Source organism: Lonchura striata, chromosome 6, assembly GCF_046129695.1.
Source record: "Lonchura striata isolate bLonStr1 chromosome 6, bLonStr1.mat, whole genome shotgun sequence".
NCBI lineage: Eukaryota > Metazoa > Chordata > Aves > Passeriformes > Estrildidae > Lonchura > Lonchura striata.
This window is the reverse complement of record NC_134608.1, coordinates 59,729,677-59,752,054: the sequence shown is the minus strand read 5'-3', so window position 1 is coordinate 59,752,054 and position 22,378 is coordinate 59,729,677. Positions and strand designations below refer to the sequence as shown.

The following is a 22,378-nucleotide window of genomic DNA, read 5'->3' as shown; positions in this document are numbered from 1 at the left end:
CAGAATAAACAACCTGGAAACCAGCACAGACCAATTATGGCTTCTGCTTTGGCAGCGGGGCTGACAGACAGAGACTTTCTACAATCTCGGGATCATTTAAATACCACAGATTCCATCAGTGCTTTGGTTCTGAACCATGTGGGTTTTTTTTAAAGTAGTCCCATTTAGGTGCTTAAAACCAGATGCTTACAGAGAATAAGTATGTGTAGGGTGATGTGTATCTATATATATACACATATGTGCTTGCCTAGACACCAGCCTAGACTTTGCATTTGGGAGGATGAGTGAGCCACACACATACAGCATGAAAGACTCGGTATCTGTTTTAGCAAGGTTGTCCTGTCTAATTTGTACTAAGATTTAAAAGAACAGGCTACATGCTGTTCAACAGATCTGAAATTGTTGGAACCCTGGCTGCTGAGAATTTTAGGCTTTCTGTGCTGACAGGCACTGACCCCTAAGAGAATGCTGCATTTGTCCTGAGGTCATAGAGAAAGCCTCCAGAATTAAATAATAGAATAAGATTATTAGTGTGTGGTTTGAATAGAAGTGTGTAATATCACATAGTAGAAAACTTAGAGCTTAAAATTTTAGAATATAGTAGCATATTTAAAATAAGATAGAAGTTTGAAGACAGAAGCTAGTCCTTCTTCACTTTCTTCTTCATTTAAGTAGCATTATGTAATTAGGTAAAGACATCCACATTATGATCCACAGGTAGTTAGTTATTAAGTTAAAAGTAAAAATAATTTAGGTATTATTTCTTAATTGGACAGTTTATCCTTAAAAAGCCTTGTAGAGAGAGAAATATGACTCCATTTTTAGTTTGTTAGAGTGAAGTACTGTAGATCTCACACAAAACATGTTTGCACATCTCCTTCTGCTCAGGTAATGCATATTAGGAAGCAATGTGGTTTTATGGATTTACTGTGGTGACATCTGGGTAGGGAACAGCAGCTCTTCTGCATCACTGGAGAGGTTCACCACTGAAGAGCAGCATGAAATGTGGGCTGTTATTGGTAGTCTTGCACTTACAGCTAATGGCTTGGGTCTCTAGAGAAGAAATCTAGAGAAGATTTAATTCCACAGGTCTCTTAGTTGACCTTATAACTGACTTTATCCTTCATTCCTAGCCTCAAGCAGCAGCTAACACGTCCTCACCTCACAGAAGTAATACGTGAATTAGGAACTTAAACCCAAGGGTGGAAATTGTTAATGGAATTTTGTAGGTGTCTAGACAGCAGTGACACTAGCACTGTGCACTCCCTCACGTGGGGAACTGCCCCTGAATTCCCACACATGGTAATATGAAACTCAACAATATATTTTCTTTTATGTCAGATACAAATCTAAACCAGAGGTGATTGCTTTCAGATAAGCAATAGCCTGTCTAACAATACCAATGTGATAAATTGTTCATTTTAAGCTTTTGTTGGTCAGATTTTTTTTTTTTTTGGAGTCCCTAACTCTGGCTAGAATAAGAAGAAAATGCAGAAAATTGTCCTTAATTCAAAACAACAATTACCATGAATTCATTCTAATACAATAAAAAATACATTAAGGGATGATGCTTTTGAACTATTCTGAACATAGCTGAAAGCCAGTGGCACTGCCTGCAAAGACTCAGGTTGGTGCTATTTAAATCATGCTAAGGTTATTTCTGGCACTTTGAAATTGGTCCGATGAAATTCGTACAGCATATAATCATATTTTATGGTCAGAATTCGATTTAAAACTTAAGAGACAGCTAATGGGGAGTCAGATGACCTCAACACTTCAAAGAATCTTTCTAAAATGAAATTTAAAATATTATATGGTGAGAAGTTTTTGAAAAAAAGTATAGTAGCCATTCTTTTCATGGTGAATGATTCACTGTTGTCTTTCTAAGACTTATTACTCTCCTAAATCATCTGCCTGTTAGGGACCTTTTGCTTATCTTTCTGGCAATCTGAAGACAGAGTTAAGTTCCCTGGAGATAGTTGATTGCCACAGATGAAGATAGGCACAGACTGCTGGGCTTTGCATAAGGGCTGGTAATTTATAGTTTTCTGCATATCAGTTTCACAAATATGCACTGTGCTTCAACCACCCCATTTTCTGGTTTGTTCTCATGGGAATAGAGGGTTGGAATTGAAAATATCCCCAGCTTTGGGGATGAGAGGTACCTGTGCACTGGCATGTTTGTTACCTCTGTAAACCAAGAATTAGTAATATTTTCCCTTTCTTAAAATTCAATTCTTAGTGGCAATTAGAAGTCAACATCAACAATGCTGTTACAATTCAAAGCATTGTGCATTTTGAAAATGAAAATTTCATCTTTGAAAATTCAAGGGCATTTTGTCATCTTAGATGCAACAAGTGCAGAGGGGTCCAGAGCCACTCTTTAATTCTGTGTTGCTTCAGGTGTCCTCCAAATCGTGGATCTTTAATTTTTTGTAGTCAACTTTGTGGCTATTCCCACCATTAAACATTTGTGTATCTCTCCAGAGTGTGCCCACTTTTTTTTTCCTTTTCCATTTTCTTCTCCCTTTTGATATCTTCTCTGTGTTTTTTATTTGTTTGGTTGGGGTTTTCTATACATGCTGCTATTAATACTGAAATTATCTGTAGCTCTGGTGAGGGAATGCCTGTTTACCAACCTGCCCCTTGGGGGACCTGTGGAAAGAGGATTCCTTCACATGGAGCTCATGCCTTCTCCTGGCAAAGGAAAGCCAGTGAAATGCAAACTCTCCCTGTTGTTCTGGAGCTTTCAAGACATGATGAGTAACACTTGGCTGAGTCCTTGGCACCCAGCTGGTGTGCTATGACTGGAGGATGGAGTTAAAGGGTTGAATGTGTGATACCAGCCGGACTGCCAGCTCCGTGCCTTGGTTGATCATGTTTGGAAGTTTGCTTTGGAAATTTGCTCAGCTGAGTCAAGTGAGAGCTGGGACCAGAGAAGAAAACCCTCTCCATCACAAGGCTGGACCAGCACCCATCTCTCCTCTTTAGTACTCTGGAAAGAGGAGTCAGAATAAGAGAGCTCTGGGTCCCAAGGTGAGACCCAGCACCACAAACAGGCACTGATGCCCAGCACTTACAGCCTGAGTGGCTGGTAAAGTATTCCTGCCTCAGAGCTCCCCTTCATTTAGCAGGGGATTCAGGTGTTTAATAATTCATTCAAAATTCAGCTACTTTCAATAACAGCTGCTTAGTATGAAACAGGACAGCTATAAAGGCAAAGCCAAATCAATGAATTTGCATTATTCCTGGATGAATAAACAAGATAAATCATTGAATGAGTTAACAAGGATGCTGGTCTTGTAATTCCTATGAGATGTAAGAAGATGGATATTTCTATAATTAGAAGGCAACATAGAATACTTTCACCCAGGACCAATCTGTAAGTGGAAGGCAGTAAAAATATTTAAATATTTGAACTAGGGAAATGTAGTCTTAAAACTAACTGCAAGGTTTCTGCTTTGGCCTATGAACACAGGCTGAGAGACTTGGGATTGTTCAGCCTGGAGACGAGACAACTCCAGGGAGGCCTTAGAGCACCTTCCAGCACCTAAAGGAGCTACAAGAGAGCTAGAGAGGGGCTTTTTACAAGGCTATGGAGTGATAGGACAAGTGGGAATGACTTTGAGCTGACAGAGGACAGGGTTAGATTAGGTATGGGCAAGGCATTCTGTACTGTGAGGGTGGTGAGGTACTGGAGTAGGCTCCCCAAAAAGCTGTGTATGGCCCATCATGGAAGTATTCAAGGCCAGGCTTGATGGGGCTTTGAACAACCTGGTCTAGTGGAAGGAGTTCCTGCCTGTTGGAAGGGGCTGGGGCCTAGATAACCTTTAAGGTCTCTTCCAAACCATTCTAGGATTTTTCTTTCCTGTATCCTGACAGGTGGTACCTTGGGCTGTCGTGGGTTGTGGCAGACAATGGTGCAGGTTTCTCCTGGTTGGCTGGACTTTATCCTCCAGAGAATTTATGGTCCTTGGCCCAATGGCTGTTAAAATGCAATTCCTACTTTTTAAAATTAATTTTTTTCTATTTGCTTTTTCAATTGTCAGTGTTCTAGCCACAGAAGACTCCTTCATTGGCATTCTTACTGAAAGGGTGGCATGGGATCTGCATTCTGCTACCTCTGCAGTCTGTCCTGGATCTTAAGTGGGATTACTTCTGCCTGATTGTTATAGCCTTTTTATTACACACATTGTCTTTTTTCAAAAAATAGATTTTGGAACCCATGCAGGATGTTTTCCTTCTTAAGATTTTTGTCTTTTGTTCTCTTTGGGCTTTTCATTCATTTGTTTGTTTTTGTCTGGTTGGTTTTTTTGGGGTTTTTTTTTGTTTTTTTTTTTTTTTTTGCTAAAATCCAAGAGATCATTTAAAAAAGATAAATATATTTTGAAGAGTAAAATTAGGCAAATCTGTGAAATCAGCTGGGTTGTGGTTTTTGTTTGTTGTTTTCCTCTCTGACTCGTTTCACAGTGGTGAAGTGACTTTAATTCTACAATCATGCTGGTTGGCCAAGAGCCTAAAGGCTCATAAAAATCTTTAATAGGCATCTGTGGTAAAAATTTGATTTCATTTTGCTTCTGAACTCTTTTTTCCCATTCATATGTTTCCTGCAGGAAAACACTAATGCCCCAAACCATTAGAGAATCTCTGGAAATTTCACTGAAATTCCCTCCCACAACCATGTTGGTGTGTGTGGCAGCTCAGGACGACGAGGGTGACTCCTGTCCCCTCTGGACAAACATTTCCTCAGCGTGGTGGAGCAGATCTTTTTACAGGATTTTTCACTTTAACAAGATTCTCTCTGCCCAGCCATTAGCAAAATATTGCCACTCACTCAAAATTGTTCATCTCCCGTGTAAGCAGCAAAATAAAGGCTTAGGTTTTCTATTTTACTTTTTTCCCCAAAATTTCCAGTGCAAGTTGCAGCATATTTGTAAACTGTGATCCCTTGAAATACCTAATACCTCCTTTGATGTGCATATTCCAAAGCACAACACGCAAGAGGAAACCCAAAGCTACCTCTGAGTCTCTGCCTACCCTGCTAAACAGTGTCTGGAGTCACTTTCCACCCTGGAACATTACCTCATGTGCTGTTCCTTTAAAATAGGGGGAATAAAAAGGATTTCATGCTTGGCACAAATGCATGCTGAGAGCAAGATGTGGGATGAAAGGCTCGTGGAGCCAGAAGGGAGAGTTCAGTCAGCCTGTGAGGGCACTGCCAGAGTTTGAGATGCAGAAGAGGCACTGCAGACCATTCCACATCCAGCACTATCAGGAGAAATATAACTGAGGTTTTCTCTGATGAGAATAACATTTGTTTTTTCCACACAGTTCTTTCATTAAAAATCACTAGTTCCTACCCTTGGCTAAGAAATGAAGCAGTGTCTTTTTAGACTTTTTTGTTTCCCCACTTAAATGCAGAAATGCTTTAAATATCATGGTGGCATGGTGAAAGTAAATATTAGGAGAATTTGTAGGTGTCATGCAAGAAAAAATTATTTTTGGAGACATGCCTTTGAGGGTTTCTAACCTGCTTTAAAGGAGTAGCAGTGAAAGGACAGAGAAAGATGCTGGGTATATACTGCTTTTCCCTAGGAGACACATAAAAAATCAGTTTGATAAGTTACTTTTTTGTTGACCTAGTTTTGCAGGTATTTGAGAATGAAGGCATTTGGAATGTGGTCTAAATGTGTAATTTTACAAGATGATTACAGAAAGACAGTGTTTTCTGATATATAGTGTGGGATTTATATTGCCAAATTCGAATCTAAATGTAGGTGGTAAGTCTGAAATAATCATGTAAATCCTGTGGGCTCTTGCTCTGGGCAGGAGATAGAGTGTGACTCATTCCACTTTTAATGTGCTTTTAACTTTCACTGCTGTTTATGGAGGAGCTTCTCTGGGTAAACCAGATACTTCTTTTTTAGGGGGCCAAAGTCCCACCATTGAACTCCATTTTTTTTTGTCAAAATGCCAGTGTCTTGATAGTGGTCAGCCTTTCCAAAATTTGTTATTTGTTATTCCTCTGATTTTATCTTTATTCCCGTGCATTGTTCTGAAGCATTGTCATGCCAACCACAACTGAGAAAAAAAATCACAACTAAATCATAAAACAAAAACCAATAGGAAAACAAAACCCTCACCCATGATGCAGTGCAGCGTCTAGTGAGATATCATTCCTCTAAGTGTATTTGGAAAAATCCTCTAATCTGTAGTAGTGCAAACAATTTAGGAGGAAAATTTTGTCCTTCATGTTATTTCTTGGGTACTGTGGGTTTCATGCACGTAATTACTCCTCCTTCACATGTATTGGAGATGAAATTCAGAATTACTGCAGGCAAGCTGCTTGATTTTGTGATTTTGTGGGTTGGGCCTGGCGTTCCTCTGGATCAGTCTGCCTTTCCAGAACTGTTTGGAGCCCTTGCTGCAGTTTTGGAAAGTTACAGAACTTGGGGCTTTTTGTGGAAAATTTTCTTTTCATCTCTTGAAGACTGAAAGGAAGAGGTTGAAATACTTGATTGCTCACAGGCAGCTTCACTGCAGTACACACTGCTCTGAGGGTTCTTTCTGAATCTTTGAAATACTTTTTTTTCATGGAAAAAGTGAAAATACTCAGGTCTTTTCCCCATAATCCAAAGCATTTGTTGAGTCCCACATAATCACAACAGATCTGCTTTGCCAGCAGGTTGCAAATGTCACAATGTTTAATATGTTTTATTTTAATTAGACTTCATCTTGTCTCTGAGCTAATTTTCAGGTTTTCTTCCACATTCAAAAGTCAGCAAAGGACTGTAAATTCCAATTATTGTTCACAAAAAGTTAGCTTCCAGTTGACTGGCACAAAGAGCAAGCATTTAATTTCTGATTTTGGTTTGTTTTTCAATTTGATTGAGATCTACTGGTGTTTCAGAAAATATTTATTTTTCTCTGTTGCAGGCTTATAGATTTTCTCAGCTTCCTGAGATGGTAATGGGTTCTCCTCCCCCTCCTGTCCCTCCCAGAACGGGTCCTGTGGCTGTTGCCTCTCTCAGGAGGTATTTATGTGTTATTTTACTTTAGGCATGGTCTTTAAAACCCACTGTCATAATAAGAACCAGGGCAAAACATGAAGGGGCACTTATAAGGCACATAAAATATGCATTCATGAAATTAGAAACATATTGGTTTTATTTAATTTTAACACAAAACGAAATTAAAATTAATTTTCTGTTAGCCAGTCTGTGTCAATAAAATCAGGAACCACAGGCTCTAGTTTCTTTTAAAGCATTCTTTGCCTCAGCTCTCACAATGGTGTGCTGAGACAGATAATTCACACTATCATTCTCCTGCTTTCCTGGATTTGCAACGTTTCCAAAGTCCTTGGCACTTCCCCAGTGCAGTAATGTTATTTACCACAGTGGTCTCCTGTTGTATGATACCATGTACACTGCAGAGTGTGTTGGTGAATGATGGTGAAGCTCTGGTGAATGATGGTGAAGCTCTGGTGAATGATGGTGAAGCTCTGGTGAATGATGGTGAAGCTCTGGTTTTAGTGTTGTATTTCACAGGCATTTGTTCAAAGCAGCAAGCAAAGGCCCTACAGGATGGTAATAACATATTTTGGTAGAAACAGCAACCAGGCTAAAAGGGTTGTTTTCAAACTTCTCCAGACTTCTCCAAATTCCTGTCGTGCAGTTTTCTCCAAACTTCTGTCCTGCCAGAGCGAAGTTGGACAGGTTGCTCCTCGCTGGCTGGTCCTGCTGTAGCTGATAGGTGTGTATGTGGCTACAAATCCCATCTGTAGGTCAGAATGACAAAAATTTGTATTTTTTTTCTTTCTTAACACACAGGTCTACATCAGATATTGGCAGCAAAGTGAGAATACCTGAGTCCAGTGGAGCAGACCAGGCCCAGCATCATGACCAGACACCTTTTGCAGCGGGTTCCAGAGCTCCCATGTCTGTTGGCCCACTCGATCAGTCAGCTTTTCACTCAGGTGACAAAATAGTGCAGATTTAACTTGGAGCTTTGAGAGCCTTATAAGTGATTTTGGATACAAATGAAAGTATGGGATATAGCAAAAAAGCATGATTATTTGGGGAAAGACTGTATTAGGTGGGGCTTTTCCTGGTGCAGCTGAAGGAGCCCTCCAGAGGATGGCCTGTCCCTTTGTAAGTGCAGCATCAGCTGCATCCCAAAATACTCATCCTGCAGCAGCACCAGGAAATGGCCTTTTCTGAAGGTAGGATCCAGCAGTAATGTCCCAGATGTTCTCTGTCCAAATATGGCATTCTTCTGGCACACTAATCAGGACTCTGAATTGTTAAAACCCAATAAAACTGTTCCTCTGTACAGCAAAAGGCAGTAGAACTTTTAGGGAGGGTATAGAGGGTGTTGGTGGCAAAATCAGTTGCAGTATTGGGACTGCTGTGTGACTTGTTTGTGTTGCACTTTGTACTAACCAAGCAAAGTGGGAGAGACAGGCAATGGGGGAGAAATGAGGGGAGAAATAGTCCAATATTTTTTCAGCCAAGAATATTGATCCAAGTGCTTGATCCCTGTTTCCACTTGAGAAGTTTAACTCCTACTCTTGTCACAACAGTGGGCTACTGAGGAAGGCAAATTGAAGGTACATGGCCCCTTCCCTTCAAAACACAAGGCAGTGGTGCTATTGCACAGTTAAAGGTAATCTGTTAGCTCTCCACCCCTCCTGTTCTGGAGAATATAGTTTCTGGAGAACTTGTTTTGGGTCTATAAGTCCTAGTTATAAAGGCCTAGTAAGTTCCTGGTCCTTTGATAAGAGTTATATTTATAAATTATTGATTTAATCATGAGATGAAGCTGATAGACTGTTTTTTGTGGTGTCTGGATAAAATTTAGCTGGAAAAAAATATTTCATATGTTTTCTTATTAGCAAAATGTATTTTCTTGAAGAGTTATGGAAAAGAGCTTACAATACTCAAAAGAATTTTCTATTAGTTCAAAGCTTTGAAATTAGTAGTTTGTTAGATATTGCTCTGTTAATTTGCCAGAAAAAAATTATTTCTTAGCTTCCTCAGAAGTAATAGAGAGTTATCTGCACTGTCTTTGACATCACTGACTGAAAATCATAAGCAAATGAGCTGTCAATTAATTTAATACAGTAGCTTGAAGGATCCATTCTGCTCTCACTTACTGTCATGCCTTCTGCAAATGGCGCAGTACCTGAAAGGAGCAGATGCTCACCCTCCCATTTCAAAACATTTCAAGCTGTGAAATATGCCACACTACCTAAACCCCTTCTTTATGTGTGCAGTGGTGGGATCTCAGGGATACACCTTTTGATTGGATCCAGTGATGGGGAGATCTTATTGCTGTGTGTTGCTGAAGGGTGGATGCAGTTCAGAAGAGACAAAATGACCTTCCTGTACGTTGTGGAGTTTGCCAGAATAATTCTGGGAGTAACTGAAGGAAACTTTCATATATGTCAGGTGCTACAAAAGGCTGTAATACAAGCCAGCAAAGACAAGGACAATTGTGAGAAATGTGCAATTGTAATACAAGGGTTTGAACATTCTGACATGAAAATAAGTTTTTATAGCCTCAATACATGAAGAATCATTGCTGCAGGTGCTGATTTGGGATGTTAATGCCTAATGTCACTCTCAAGCAGCCCAGCATCAGCTCTAAGATAAGGACTTTGTAATAATAATTTAGGATGAGGTATGACATCAACCAATTGAATATTCATTTTGAGCTGTAACTCCTTTTGCTGTGGTTAAATTAAAAGAATGTTCTGGTGTAGAAGCCATGTGTCATGTACAGGAGCAGCACTTCTCTGTACATGTGTAAAGAATGCTCATTTTCAGCCTTGCTAACTCATTTAAAAAAGCAACCCTTGTGCTCTTTATGACCTGGAAGGGCAAATGGTTGACCACACCTCTTCTCTTAGCCCACCCTCTTCCAAACCATGGGGCTGGAGGAATTGGGATAGAGGTCGTGTGTTTCTGCTCTGGAGAAAAATGTGCTACAAACCATATTTTACTCCTCTTCTCATGCCCTTACTGTATCCATAGCAATTCTGGCCTGGAACTCTGTGGGAAGTCATTGAGAAACTGTAAATATCTGGGTTTATGGAGACTGCTTTGGGGTTGGATGTCACTGGTGGGGTCTTTCTATCTCTGTGCACCTGCCCATGCAATGTCCCAGCATCTGTCAGAGTAGGCAACATAACCCTCCTGCATTGTTCAGGAGCAAAAAATGTGCCAGGGCTGTAAATGAGATTCTAGGGGATGGATATTTGAGGCAGCCAGTAATTGATGCTAATTCAATTATACTCCATATGAATTTCATGGGCCTTCCCATGTCTTTGTGATTTTGTCAGCATAGTGGTATCATAGCTACTGAGAGCAATTAGTAGCAATATTCAAATGATGTGCAGTTGGAAGGGGGAGAAATTTTATTTTCTCTGCATTAATTCTAGTACAGAGAATCTGCCCAGCAGTATAATGTTACTGTGCTTCCATTCCTCAGTGAAAATGTTGGAGTTATACTTTGCTGTGTTTTTAAAGGGTTTACTGCTTTCATGTAAATGATGTTATTTTTGCTATATTCTGTGAATCTGAAAAGTAAAATACATGTCCATGTAGTACAACTGAATAAACTGAAAACCTAGTAACTGATGAAGATGATATGCAGCTGTCCCATTGAGGATTTAGGGATGAGGATTTCATACCCTCAGTGTGATGTTGGTGATTCACTGCTGGAGTCTGTCTTTGCATGTAAATAGACACAAGAGGAAGCAAGACTTAACTGGGCAAGAAAGTGGTTTGTAGTCTATTTTTAACTAGGCAAATACATGGAGTTATGATAGCAAAGGGAATATTTCAAGGGAAATATGCACATTAGGATGCAGGTCTTCCAGACAGCCCAGTTACAGCCTGTGGATAATCTCTGTACCAAATTGTTCTCTGCATCTCTGTGGGACACAGGAATAAACCTTCCCTAGAAGCAGATGTGACCATACCCAGAGATTTGGCTGAAACTTTGGCTCCTTCCACACAAACTGTAATGTGATAGTGGGATTTTAATCCAGGAGGCTTCCTGGATATTCCTATGCATGCATCTTCTTCAAGAGGAGATAAGCAAATTTGGAATCAACAAATATTTATGTGAGTTTTAGCTGCGTAGTTTATGGCAGTCATAGAACGTTCTTGGGTAGAACCTTGCTATGTTTTACAGAAGCATTGAAGTTTTATGATGGAATTTTTGAGAGTACATCCTGTTAAACATATCAGTCACTAATTTTTGTAGGTTTTTTTACCTACAAATAATATTGAGATAATATAATAATATAATATAGATAATGTAGATATTAAAAAATACTAGGTAAACAGTGCAAATAGAGGTGCATTACACTGAAACCCATGGTAACAACAGCTGAAAATTGAATACAAGAAAGCAAACTTAAGGGGAAAAAAGCCTTTTCTCTAATGAATCAAAGTTTGGACGAAGATCATTTGTTACAAGGATCAAATCCTAGGGACTCTTTACCTGAAGGCTGTATGTGGTTATGAGGACAACTTCAAGTCTTGCCTTCTCCAGTATTTCCCAGCATTATGAAGTTGCTTTAGTCAGAGGTGGGACAAAAATACCCCACCCAAAACTCCAAACAAAAAACCTCAACAAACAAACATGAAGCCCATATTTCGTAAGCACTGTCTTCTGATTTACAACTGAAAATCTCAACTATTTACAGTGCCTACTCTTTTTTTATTTGACAGGAAACACGGTACCAGCAGTGTTCGCCATTCCAGCAAACCGCCCTGGCTTCACGGGCTATTTCATCCCAACTCCTCCCACTGCCTACAGGAACCAAGCCTGGATGCCCTATGCTGGAGAGAATGAGTTGCCAGGGCAGTGGGCAGACTCTGTAAGCATCCTTGCTTTTCTAACCACCCGTGTTTTCTGTGGTTTGCACAGGAGGGGTTTTCAGCAATTCTTCACTGGTCTGCAAAGAAGCCAAAAAGGATAGTTTTTTCCTTGAGTGGGAATAACCTCTAGCAGTGAAAAGCTGTAAGAGATGGCTTAGACATAGATACTTCAGGTGTTCAAACCATAAACTGTGAGCTTTAGAGGGTGGAATCATTCACTAGCCTGGCACATGCTTAAATTTGGTGTGTTAGATATAATTTTTCTTTCCTGAGAAAGGTTAAATTTTTAGATAGACACATGTCAGGAGAAGGTGATGCTGCCTCTCAAGGCAGCCTTGGAGCTGTTTGAAAGTTGGGGAAGCATCTTCAGGCTTCTCTCAAGACAACCTGGCTCCCAAATCTTACCTCCCAGCGCTGTTGCAGCCCTGCTGTGCACTGTTTCAAATCCTCCCGAAGGCTGCAGTGACAGATCATAAATTAAATAATTAATTGCACAATCCCAGACTGGAACAGATGTAATTTTTAGCCCAAAGTAAACCTACATTTCAAAGAATTGAAGTTGAAACATCCTAAAATGAATTGCAGTAGTTTATCATGTTTGAAACAATTTCTCAAATGTAGGGTTTTTTTTTTATACAAGGGAAAAAAAGATAAATTCTTCTGCTTGAGCTCACATCTGGTATTTATGCAGAACCACTCTGGCTAAAAAACCTGGGAGACAGATTCAATTTCCTTGTGCAAATCATCAACAGAACATTTTAATGAATTGCAGTTGAAATCTAAGTTGGCTTTGAGCAGCTGAGCAGGAGACAACAGAGTCATATAAATGTTCCTGGGGGCAGCTTTTTTTGTTGTTCACTCTTTATTACTGCTCCCGAGGCCTGTGAGGAAAAGAATTCAATATGACTTTGAGCTGCAAGTCTGATTTGAAGGCTGAACTATCAGGAAAAAAAAGCTGTTCATTTGTAAGCTGAGCACACCTGCTGATGTGCTCCTGACCTGGGAGGCTTGTGATGCCCTGGTATGAATTTCCTTCTCAGAGCTGCCTTTTAAAGCATGAAAAGCTTTATTTTCCCTTGTTGTTTTGGTGTTTGTTTTTATTTATTTATTTGGCCCTTCTGACATCTTAAATCCAGGAAGCCCATTTTATCTTAGAAATTATTTTAAACTTTTTCTCTAAGAAGGAAAAAAAGCCATGAAACAAATAAGGAAATTTTACTTGTCTCCCATTCATTCTCCCTTTTGTATCCCTACTCTTGATTGCAGTCCTGTGGAAAAAGAGTCAGGTATCACTCGTCAAAAGTGGAGACTGGAACAAATGGGTCAAAAACTGCAAACCAAGTGTCCAGCCTCCAGCTCCTTCCTCTGGAAGGAGAAAAGTATAACCCTGTTGTGGTTTTCCTTGTCTTCAGGGAAAGAGGAATGGACAGGGATATAAGAATCTGTCTGAAAAATAACCATGGCAATTTAGAATTCAAAGGAAACAAATGTCCCTTTTCACTTACCCATGGCAGAGCTTTAACAATTCCTTGCTACTTAGATTTTCAATCCTCCAGTGGCTTTGCAGAAGATGTGAAAATATAGAAACTACTGCAGTTTCTACAACGAATTTGCAAATCTGTCAAGAAATTGTCATTATTTGAAAATCATTACTAGGGAGCTAGTAATAGCATTAGGAATATAGCACAGTCAGAAAGCCTGAATAAAAGTAAATAATATAAAGATCTGATGTAATACTCAGGGCTTGAATTTCTGCATGTGTCCTGGTTTCTGAGCCTCTGGATTATTGCTTGATCACATTTCCAAGATTTTCTTACAGTTATTGAGAACAGAGACTTAATATCTATAAGATTCTTTATTTTTCACATATTTCTGCTAGGCTAGACTGTAAGCAAGGGAGTAGAGGAAACAGGAGATATGACCTCTTTTATAAACAAAATTACTGTGATATATTATTCTCTGACACAAATGGTAAGTATTGAAACACTAATTTTTGTGGGACGAGGCAGCTGTATCCACAAAACACTTTTTTCCCCAACTGCTGGATGCTGCTTAGTGAAAATAGTAACTTGGTGGCCTCTAGTGGCGTGATCACATGTTGTTCCAGTAAATTCACCTTTGGAAGAGCCTGCTGTAAGCTAAACAGAGGTGCTTACATCTAATGATCACTTTCATATCATACCTTCTTCCTACATTTGTCTTGTCACACCAGAGTGAATGTTTGGCATTCTCTTCAGCATTTGATGGATACCCAAGGCTGTATAGAGGACGTATAAATCCTAATGGTCAGGCTTCAGGCATGAAGCCTTCTTCTAAATTAAGGCCTGCAGATTCCTGTTTTTATAGACTTTGGGAAATCATAAATACTATTTTTTATTTGATGCATTAAAATCTTCTGAGTTCCAAAAAGACTGGTATTGTGGTTCATGGATTTGTGAAAGAAATTTAATCTTTCACTCTGACTAAAGGGCCTACATTATTGTTTTAGTTTTAGCTAACATGGGACTGAAATCTGTGGAGTTACAAAAATTATGAATCCCTCATGTAATTCTGTTAGACATGGCCAGAAATCTTGACACTTCCGAGCAGTCAAACATCCCTTTGAGTTTCCAAGCTGGCGCACCTGAGCTTATTCCTGTTGTCTGGATCTAGTGAGTTTCTGTGAGGACCAGTGAGGCCAGACACTTGGCTGGATTGGATTAGATAGAAATCAGAAAACTGCTTTTCTCTTTTAGGCTTTTTGGGGTACTAAAATCATGCTGATTGTTTAAAACTGAAGTGTTTGCTAAGCAGAGAGCACACTTCCAGAAAAACCTTTTCCCTTCGGACTTTTGGAGGTGATGATAAATGAGGACAAGCAGATGTTTTTTGCTACCACAGCTGGGACGTGCATAAATGGCACGTGCCAGGACAGGTGTTTGTAGGCAGAAGCTGGGAATTCTGAGGTTTGCATTCCCTTCCTTTGGTGCTCTCTGTCACACCTGACAGTGCCCCGGGGAGGTCTGCGGTCCCTGGCGGGCGGCACCGCGGATCGACCGTCGCGTAATCCCGTGCAATTCCCATTCCCCGCAGGTCCCCCTTCCTGGCTACATCGAGGCTTACCCGAGGCCCCGCTACCAGCACAACTCGCCCTCCCGGCTGCCCAGGCAGTACAGCCAGCAGGGCAGCCTGCACCCCAGCCTGGAGCAGGCTCCGCTGGCCTCCGCCGCCGCCTCCCAGCAGAGCCTGGCCGACAACGACCCCTCCGACGCGCCGCTCACCAACATCTCCACGGCCGCCCTCGTCAAGGCAATAAGAGAAGAAGTGGCCAAGCTGGCCAAGAAGCAAACAGATATGTTCGAGTTCCAGGTCTAATATATCTTCTGTGCACGGTGTTTGTGTCTTGCGACCTGGGGTAGCCAAGAAAGCAACTCCTTTAATTTTCGGCTACAAACTTCCTGTGAGTTGTGCCAAAGCGACGGCATTTTAATCTGTCTGAAAAGTCAACACTATGAAATGAAGTTATGCAAAGCAGAGCAACGGGACTCTGAAGACACGAAATTCCGCTTTCCAGCTAAGGAAAAGCTGCCAGAAACTGTTTCATACTGATGAGATCAACCATATGCAATTGTTTGTCACTTCGTTCTCGTATTATGACCCATCGTCACTAAAGATGCTGCTGAACATGTCCGTGCCACAAGAAGTTTCATTTGCAGGCCCAGAGGCAGAGCTGCTGAAAATAACTTCTGCATGCCAAAACTTTGATTCAAGAAGAAAAAGCCCACAGAACAGGGTTTGCTGGAGGCCACGGCTGGCATGGCAGTGGCCGTGGTAATTGTTTGCTGTAGGACATTGTACAAGGGGTGCTGATTTCAGCAATGCAGAGTCATTTCAGCCTTTTCATCCCAGAGACTGTATTCAAGCCAAAAGATTCAACATGATTAAGTAATACAAATAAAAGGCCTGTAAATAGCTCCGAGTCTCTTCATCCTATTAACAGTGCAAAGAAGTGAAAGAAGAGAGGACTGTGAAGAAGGTGAATGACATTTCCATAATTGGTGGCTACCTTGTCCCTCAGTGCCACTGATGAGTTATGGAGGAGATTTTATTTTCAGCGTGAGAGAATACAATGCATGAAGAGCCAGAAAAGGATATTGGTGCTAAACGCTTCCCAGAGAAATGAAAAAAGGTTATTCTTGTTTTCTCTATAATCGGGCTTTTCACTCTGAATGCATGTGAAGCTGGTAAACCTGAGACCTTTAAATCCTTCCAACCTGGAAAAATGAATACACCTGCTTGGACAAGGAAACCATTGTTCAACACAGTGCTTTTTTATCCTCTTTCTTTAACAATGCTATCTACTAAAGTGATGCCAGAAAGTGCTACCTGAAGCTGCAGTTGATTTTGATTGCCCTGGCACGGTGAATGCGCACCCAGGAAGTTCTGAATGTAGAGGACCTAATTACTATATTAACATGTAAATAAGTTAACAGCTACATGGATTAACAAAAAATATGAATGTTCTGTGAAAAAGAGAGCATTGCTGGAAATTATGCTGACTTTATATTGTGCAAGATAAAGGTCACTGATTGTTACACTGCGTTGTGGTAGGAGTCCAATCCCAAAAGAAAATCAAACCTCTTGGGACGAGACAGTAGTTAATATTTTGCAGTTGTACAAACTAGTTGAAGGTCATGAACAGTTGTTTTCAGTTCCTTCAGCAATTAGCTTCAGGAATTGAAGTTGCAGAATTTGTTGTGTTGGGCGTGTTTGATGTCAACTGGAGTTAAGGCAATGTCCTCCATTTCGGTGGGTTATTTAGTTATCCTCAATTCCTATTTTGTCTGATCATTTCATTTCCCTGAGTTTCTTTGGTCTTAGCTGGTGTGAGAAAGGGAACTTGGTTTAGCTTTTTGGCCATCGGTAAACTGAGAGAAGGAGAGAGACTAGAATAGGGGATAGAAGAAGAAATTGATGAAGCACAAACTTTTAAGGCAGAGCTATTTTCCCCCCTAATAATCATATTATAAACACTGAGACTGTGATGCGTAATTATCCCAGAATATACAGACATCCTCTGCTCCAATACCTTGAATATTGCAGAAGTGTTTGGAATGCTAGTTAATCTTTCAATAAATGTGAAATTTCATTTTTATTATTTCAAATCAGATATAAATAAAATGTATTTTTGTAATTTCTATGTATATATGTGCTGTATATTTATATAAGTGACTAGTCTGCTATAGTCAGAAAATTTCCATAAACTAAGTGGAAAAAAAAGAAAGAAAGAATAAACCCCTGATAATTTTACTGATCAATATAAACGTGCTATGTCTGGAGTACACAAATATACAATTGGGTGACTTGGATACTAAACAACCAAAGAAACTCAATTTTTCTTATAAATACAAGTCTAGCAAAGGCTGACTGCTGTCTCAGTTACCTGTCAGCCAGGTAATACTGATATTATCACTGTAATACAACATAGCCAAATTGGGTCAAATTAATAGCTGGCTAAGAGCATCACACTTTAGAATAACAGCTGAAAAATAGTGGGTCAAACTCAGTGTGCCACAGAAAGGTTCTGGTTGGCTTCAGTGGGAATTGCACTCACTGAGAGCAAGACTCTATTGGGCTTTGTCTATAAAAGCAAATTTCAGTAGACCCCTTGAAGAGAATTCTGTTTATTTTTCTGTCATTTGGATCCCTGTTACATAAGTACAGATATAATGGAAGAGCAGCTGACTTTCATTTAGCCTGAGCTGGTTCTCAGCTGGCTTGAGCTAACCTGGGAAGTAAAACCTACACCAGGTCATGTCAGCCACATTCTGCATCAGCTTTACTATCGCAGTTTTTGAATGATTCTTCTATGTAGCCCAGTGAAATTTTGCCAGTAAATGGGCCCTTCTAAGCAATGGGGGTGAAATGTGCTGTGTAATAAATTTCTCTAGCTTAGACTCCAGTTTTGCATGGTTATTCTGAGGCTGGAATTATGCAAGCAGCCACGATCCCATGGATGGGCACACTGAAGCCATAGAGGTGGGAAGGGTAATGTAACAATATATTCCCAAAAAAGTCACAGGAAGCAGGGCATTCCAAATTAAAACAACATCTTTTGGATACTTAGCTCTTTGTAAGTCTGTTCCCATTCTTAAATGGTGGCAATTTAATAGTTCTATTAAAAATGTGTGAGGGTAAAGTCTCAGATATCTTACACAATGAATCTTGTGTCTTGCCATACTAGAAACTAAAAATTTTGGAAAATATAGAGATGTCCAGGGTAGAAAATGGCAAACCCCCAAACAAAGGCATTTAAATAGCCTTCTAGAAAGAAAAAACATTTCAGTAGAGTTAAACAAAGTACTCTTCATACTTCTGACAAAGACCTGTTAAAGATTAAAAATTAATTTTGTTTGGTATTATTATGGATGATGTGCAGTCTATTTAATATTTCCTGAACCATCACTCTGAAACCATTGTGGTGCACTTTATTCAGAAAACCATCTTGCATTCTTCATTCATTATGCCTTTTTATCCTGTTTGTAATATGTTCCTGTAATTTTTTTTTAAGTATAAAGTAAGATTATATCAAGACAGTTAGGACATTCCTGGGAAAGAAAAATCATGCTGTGATATTTATACTGTCTGAGCACAAAGCAATGATAAAGTGAAAATATAGTGTACAAATAATTTGTAATATAATAAACATTTTGTATGGCTACAAATACAATATGGTTTTTCAATACTGATTTCAAAGAAGAAAGTATTTGTGTTTAAAGTTATATAACCTGGTCAAGATATAGCCATGCCATTTTTTACAGAGAAAAAAGTAGTAATTTTGCTTTTTCTACTCAATGCCCCATTTTTCTTTAAAGATATGTTAAATGTTTAGGTGAAAGTACTGTTTACTGTGTACACAAAATGTTGATGTTCTGACCACTACCTGTCTTCAGATTTGTAAATCATCAGTAGGAACATTTGCAAATGAAACAACAAAAAATTCCTTCTTGGTATGTTTGTTCTGACCACTTTCACTTGGAAAACCATGTGTGACATTTTTTAGTATCAGTAGAACAGTAACTTTAAAAGGATAAAAGGGAACTTGTTGGCAGTCATTTCTTGACATATATTATTGGAGAGACACTCCAGCACTCAGTCTGGAAATATGAGTAATATTTGTATGTCATAATACTATGGGTAGAACTTGATAGAGGTGTATGCAAACCCTATATATAGAAATGAGGATATTATCTTCAACACTGATAATTTCTTTTTCAGACTCTCCTTGAAAGATGAGACATGTAAGAAGTGTAAGATAAAAATGAGAGGCAGGTGGAAAATGCAACATTGTGTAGAGTGGCAGAATTACTTTTTTTAAGGCTGATATATCCCAAGCTGACCACAGTTTCCATTATATTTCAAGACGTCCGACTGTTAAAGAATTAATCACATTTTAATTAATGTTTTTTAGCCCTGCATTGCCAATATAGAATCTGACTGCCAGCTTCTAGAAATCTGAGGGAGCTTGAAAGCACAAGGTGTACTGAGCTCACAGAAGCCACTGCATTTTGCTGCCCCTCTTGTCCTGTGCACATCCCAGCAGCTCCAAACCCTGTGTCCAACCAGTTTTTGTCCTGCTCTTGCATTTCTTACACATTAACAAATCCCAGTGGCTTCCCAGCCCTCACTGACACGAAATGACAGAGGGACAGGGATCTTGCATGTCACTCATACCTACTAGAAAATGCAGCTTTCTCTTCATGGGTTAATTCTTAACTCCAGGAATGAGCAACAGATTTCTTTTTTGTTTATCAAAATAATTTTAAATGGTTTTTTTTTTTTTCATATTTTAAGGAGAAGAGTGCTCTTTGAGAATGCTTTTTTGAACTTTTGCCTTTCTCTCGGGAATAAATAATGCAAGACTCAATTTGTGGAAGTGAGATTTATATATAGGTCAGTAAAGAAATGACATACTGACTTGCTCTTTAAAAATCTTTCAAGGTGGCCAAGTCATGAAGGCAAAGCTGTCAATACTGCAGAATCTCTCCTGAGAATAACTGCATTGAACAAGGTTGTTTAGGTAGGCCCTGATTTTAAAAGTAGTTGAAATACCCCCAAATTACATAGTATTTCATGTTTTTAAAATCACCTTAAGACCATATTCTTATGAATATTGTATCATATTCATGTGTATCTATATATGAGTGTGTCAAAAATAATTTTTCAAACCTGGTTCTATTTGTCCATCAATTTGTCCCCATCCATTTCAGGTTCCTTAAGGGGTACAGAGGCAGAAATTAAGAGATAAATCTCAGAGTTGTTCTCTTATGAAGCTCATAACAGGTGAGAAATGGGCTTTAAATAGTTAGGTGCTCAAATGTATAGTAGATGTCTTGAAAATAATTACAAGTATCATGGAGAGGTGTCTCAGGAATTTGTTTTTATTTTTTTTGTTTGTTTGTTTGTTTGGTTTTTTTTGTGGTTTTTTTTTTCTTTTTTTGCATTTGTTAAAAATAATTCTTGTTTTAAAAAGTCTGACTTCATGAATTTTCCACAGTCAGTTCATACCCAAGGAGTAAGTCGTTACTATATTGCATACTGTAAAGAATTTTGTCACTTTAGAAACGGACACTTACCCACTGGGCAATAATGGGTGCAAAGGACTGTAAATCACAAAGAAAGGTGATTCCACTGAGTGCAATATTTAGAGAGCAGGTGAATTTCTCTCCCAGAGTATTCCCTCCTCACTGGAGCTCAGAGCATTTCTGTGCTCTGTAAACCAGTCCAAACACCATAACAAACTGTGGCACCAGTTCAGGCCTTGTGTATCTGACAAGGAGATCTAGATGTAGGTGAACTTAAAGTTTATTCTTTATCCCTGTATTTATCTCCATGATGAAATAAGGAAAAAACCTGAATACTTTATTTTACACCAAACAAATTTTAGTATTTCCTTCCATGACAAAGAGACTGGGAAGGCCATCTCATCTTGCTGTTGATTTCTTCTTGCAAGCTGTATTCAACATCAGGCTTGATAGAAAAAAAAAAAAAAGAGTGATGCCAAGGATTTTGGAAAATATGATAGAACCCTAAAAGCTGAGGCCTATTTGATGCAGGATCTACCAACCCAACAGAAACAGCTCAGGCCTAACAAAAGGGTCAGTTCTGGGCAGTTCTCGGTCTCATCAGAAAGCATGTTTGTCCAGCACAGATACTCCTATGCTTTTTGACTTTTTATCTTCATTTAATGTCTTTCCTGCCATCACTGTGCATTCTGAATTTGAGTTTCACATTGTGTGCACAAAGAAATGCACTCTTTACCTCACTGACACTTGATGTGACAGGAGCAGGAACCAACACAGGACAGAATTTTAAATAGCCGTGGCACTGCATGGCTTCAGCCCACGGTGTGCTTTGTTTTCTCCTATTAGGTAACATTTTCCACTGCAATTACTGGCAAAACACCTGCTCCCTTCAAGGAGAACGGGGCTGAGCTAGTGACCCCCCAATAAATTAGCCATCAAGTGTCTTAAAACTGTGCCAAGAGAGGAAGGATGCTGTGAGTTTATGGGTGGCTGGAAACTGGGAGATGGAAGCTCAGTTTGCTCTTCTTGAGGATTTTGGAGTGGTCCAAAATGTGCCTCAGTGTCCATCTGTAGGGCAGAGTGAAGGGGCTGCCTCTCCTCACTGCTCTGCTGAAACTCAAACCCTGGGCTGCAGTGGATACTTTAGTAAGAAGCACCATTTATTACTGCATTGAGCTTTGGGAATTGTTCAGGACTATAAGGTAGCTATTCCTATGGTAGCATTTCAATAAATGTGAATTTAGAAGGGAAAAAAAACACCTCTTGAAAATATTTCAGTATATTCTAGGAAGCCTTTCCAATAAGAATCTCTACACTTTTTTACAGAGATTTACAGAATTTATATCAATAAACTGTCTCACTTCCCAGGCAACAGATCTCACTTTCCAAGGAAATGAACTTTTCTTACATCTTTGAATTATGGAAAGGACTAGCTCTGCATGATTACAAATATCCATGTTGTCTTTGGTGTTCACAGCTTGATTCAATTGAATTGTAATGGCTGTGTCTGTAAAACTTGCTCAAAATTTACGAGTGGTTCAACTGTAAGTGGGAAAATTAATTTTCTGAAGCTGCAAAATTGAGAGCAAATTTAAAGCTGAGTCTAGGGATTAAATCGAGAGAATAAGAAAATAAATAATTAAAATTTTATACTATGCAAATTTCCAAGACCTGTTATTTAAAATTACATGCTGATGTAGAGTTTTACATATGACTGAAAAGGAGAGTTTTAAAATGTTCTGGGTCATTACCAAATTCCTGTGTTTTTACTCTGAGCCATAGGGTGATTCTAGAAATACAGCTTACGAGTACATAGAGTAGTTCCTTTCTTGTTAGTGGCTATAGCTTAGCTGAAGTTGTACCCGTGTTTTCCTTGGCAACTTTGCACATGAAATAAAATATGTCTTAAAATCTGTGCTACTA

General features: G+C 39.3%; 1 protein-coding gene across 3 annotated transcripts in view; it reads left to right on the top strand.

Moving 5' to 3' along the window:
• The window catches only part of KIAA1549L (KIAA1549 like), a 134,526-nt gene extending 112,148 nt beyond the window's left edge, over positions 1-22,378 (top strand). For all 3 annotated transcript variants that reach the window (XM_031505078.2, XM_031505077.2, XM_031505076.2), the window contains 4 exons: positions 6,937-7,034; positions 7,830-7,975; positions 11,742-11,890; positions 14,964-22,378. In XM_031505078.2, coding sequence (XP_031360938.2) covers positions 6,937-7,034; positions 7,830-7,975; positions 11,742-11,890; positions 14,964-15,245 — 675 coding nt within the window. In that variant the 3' untranslated portion in view covers positions 15,246-22,378. The remainder of the gene's footprint in view (positions 1-6,936; positions 7,035-7,829; positions 7,976-11,741; positions 11,891-14,963) is intronic.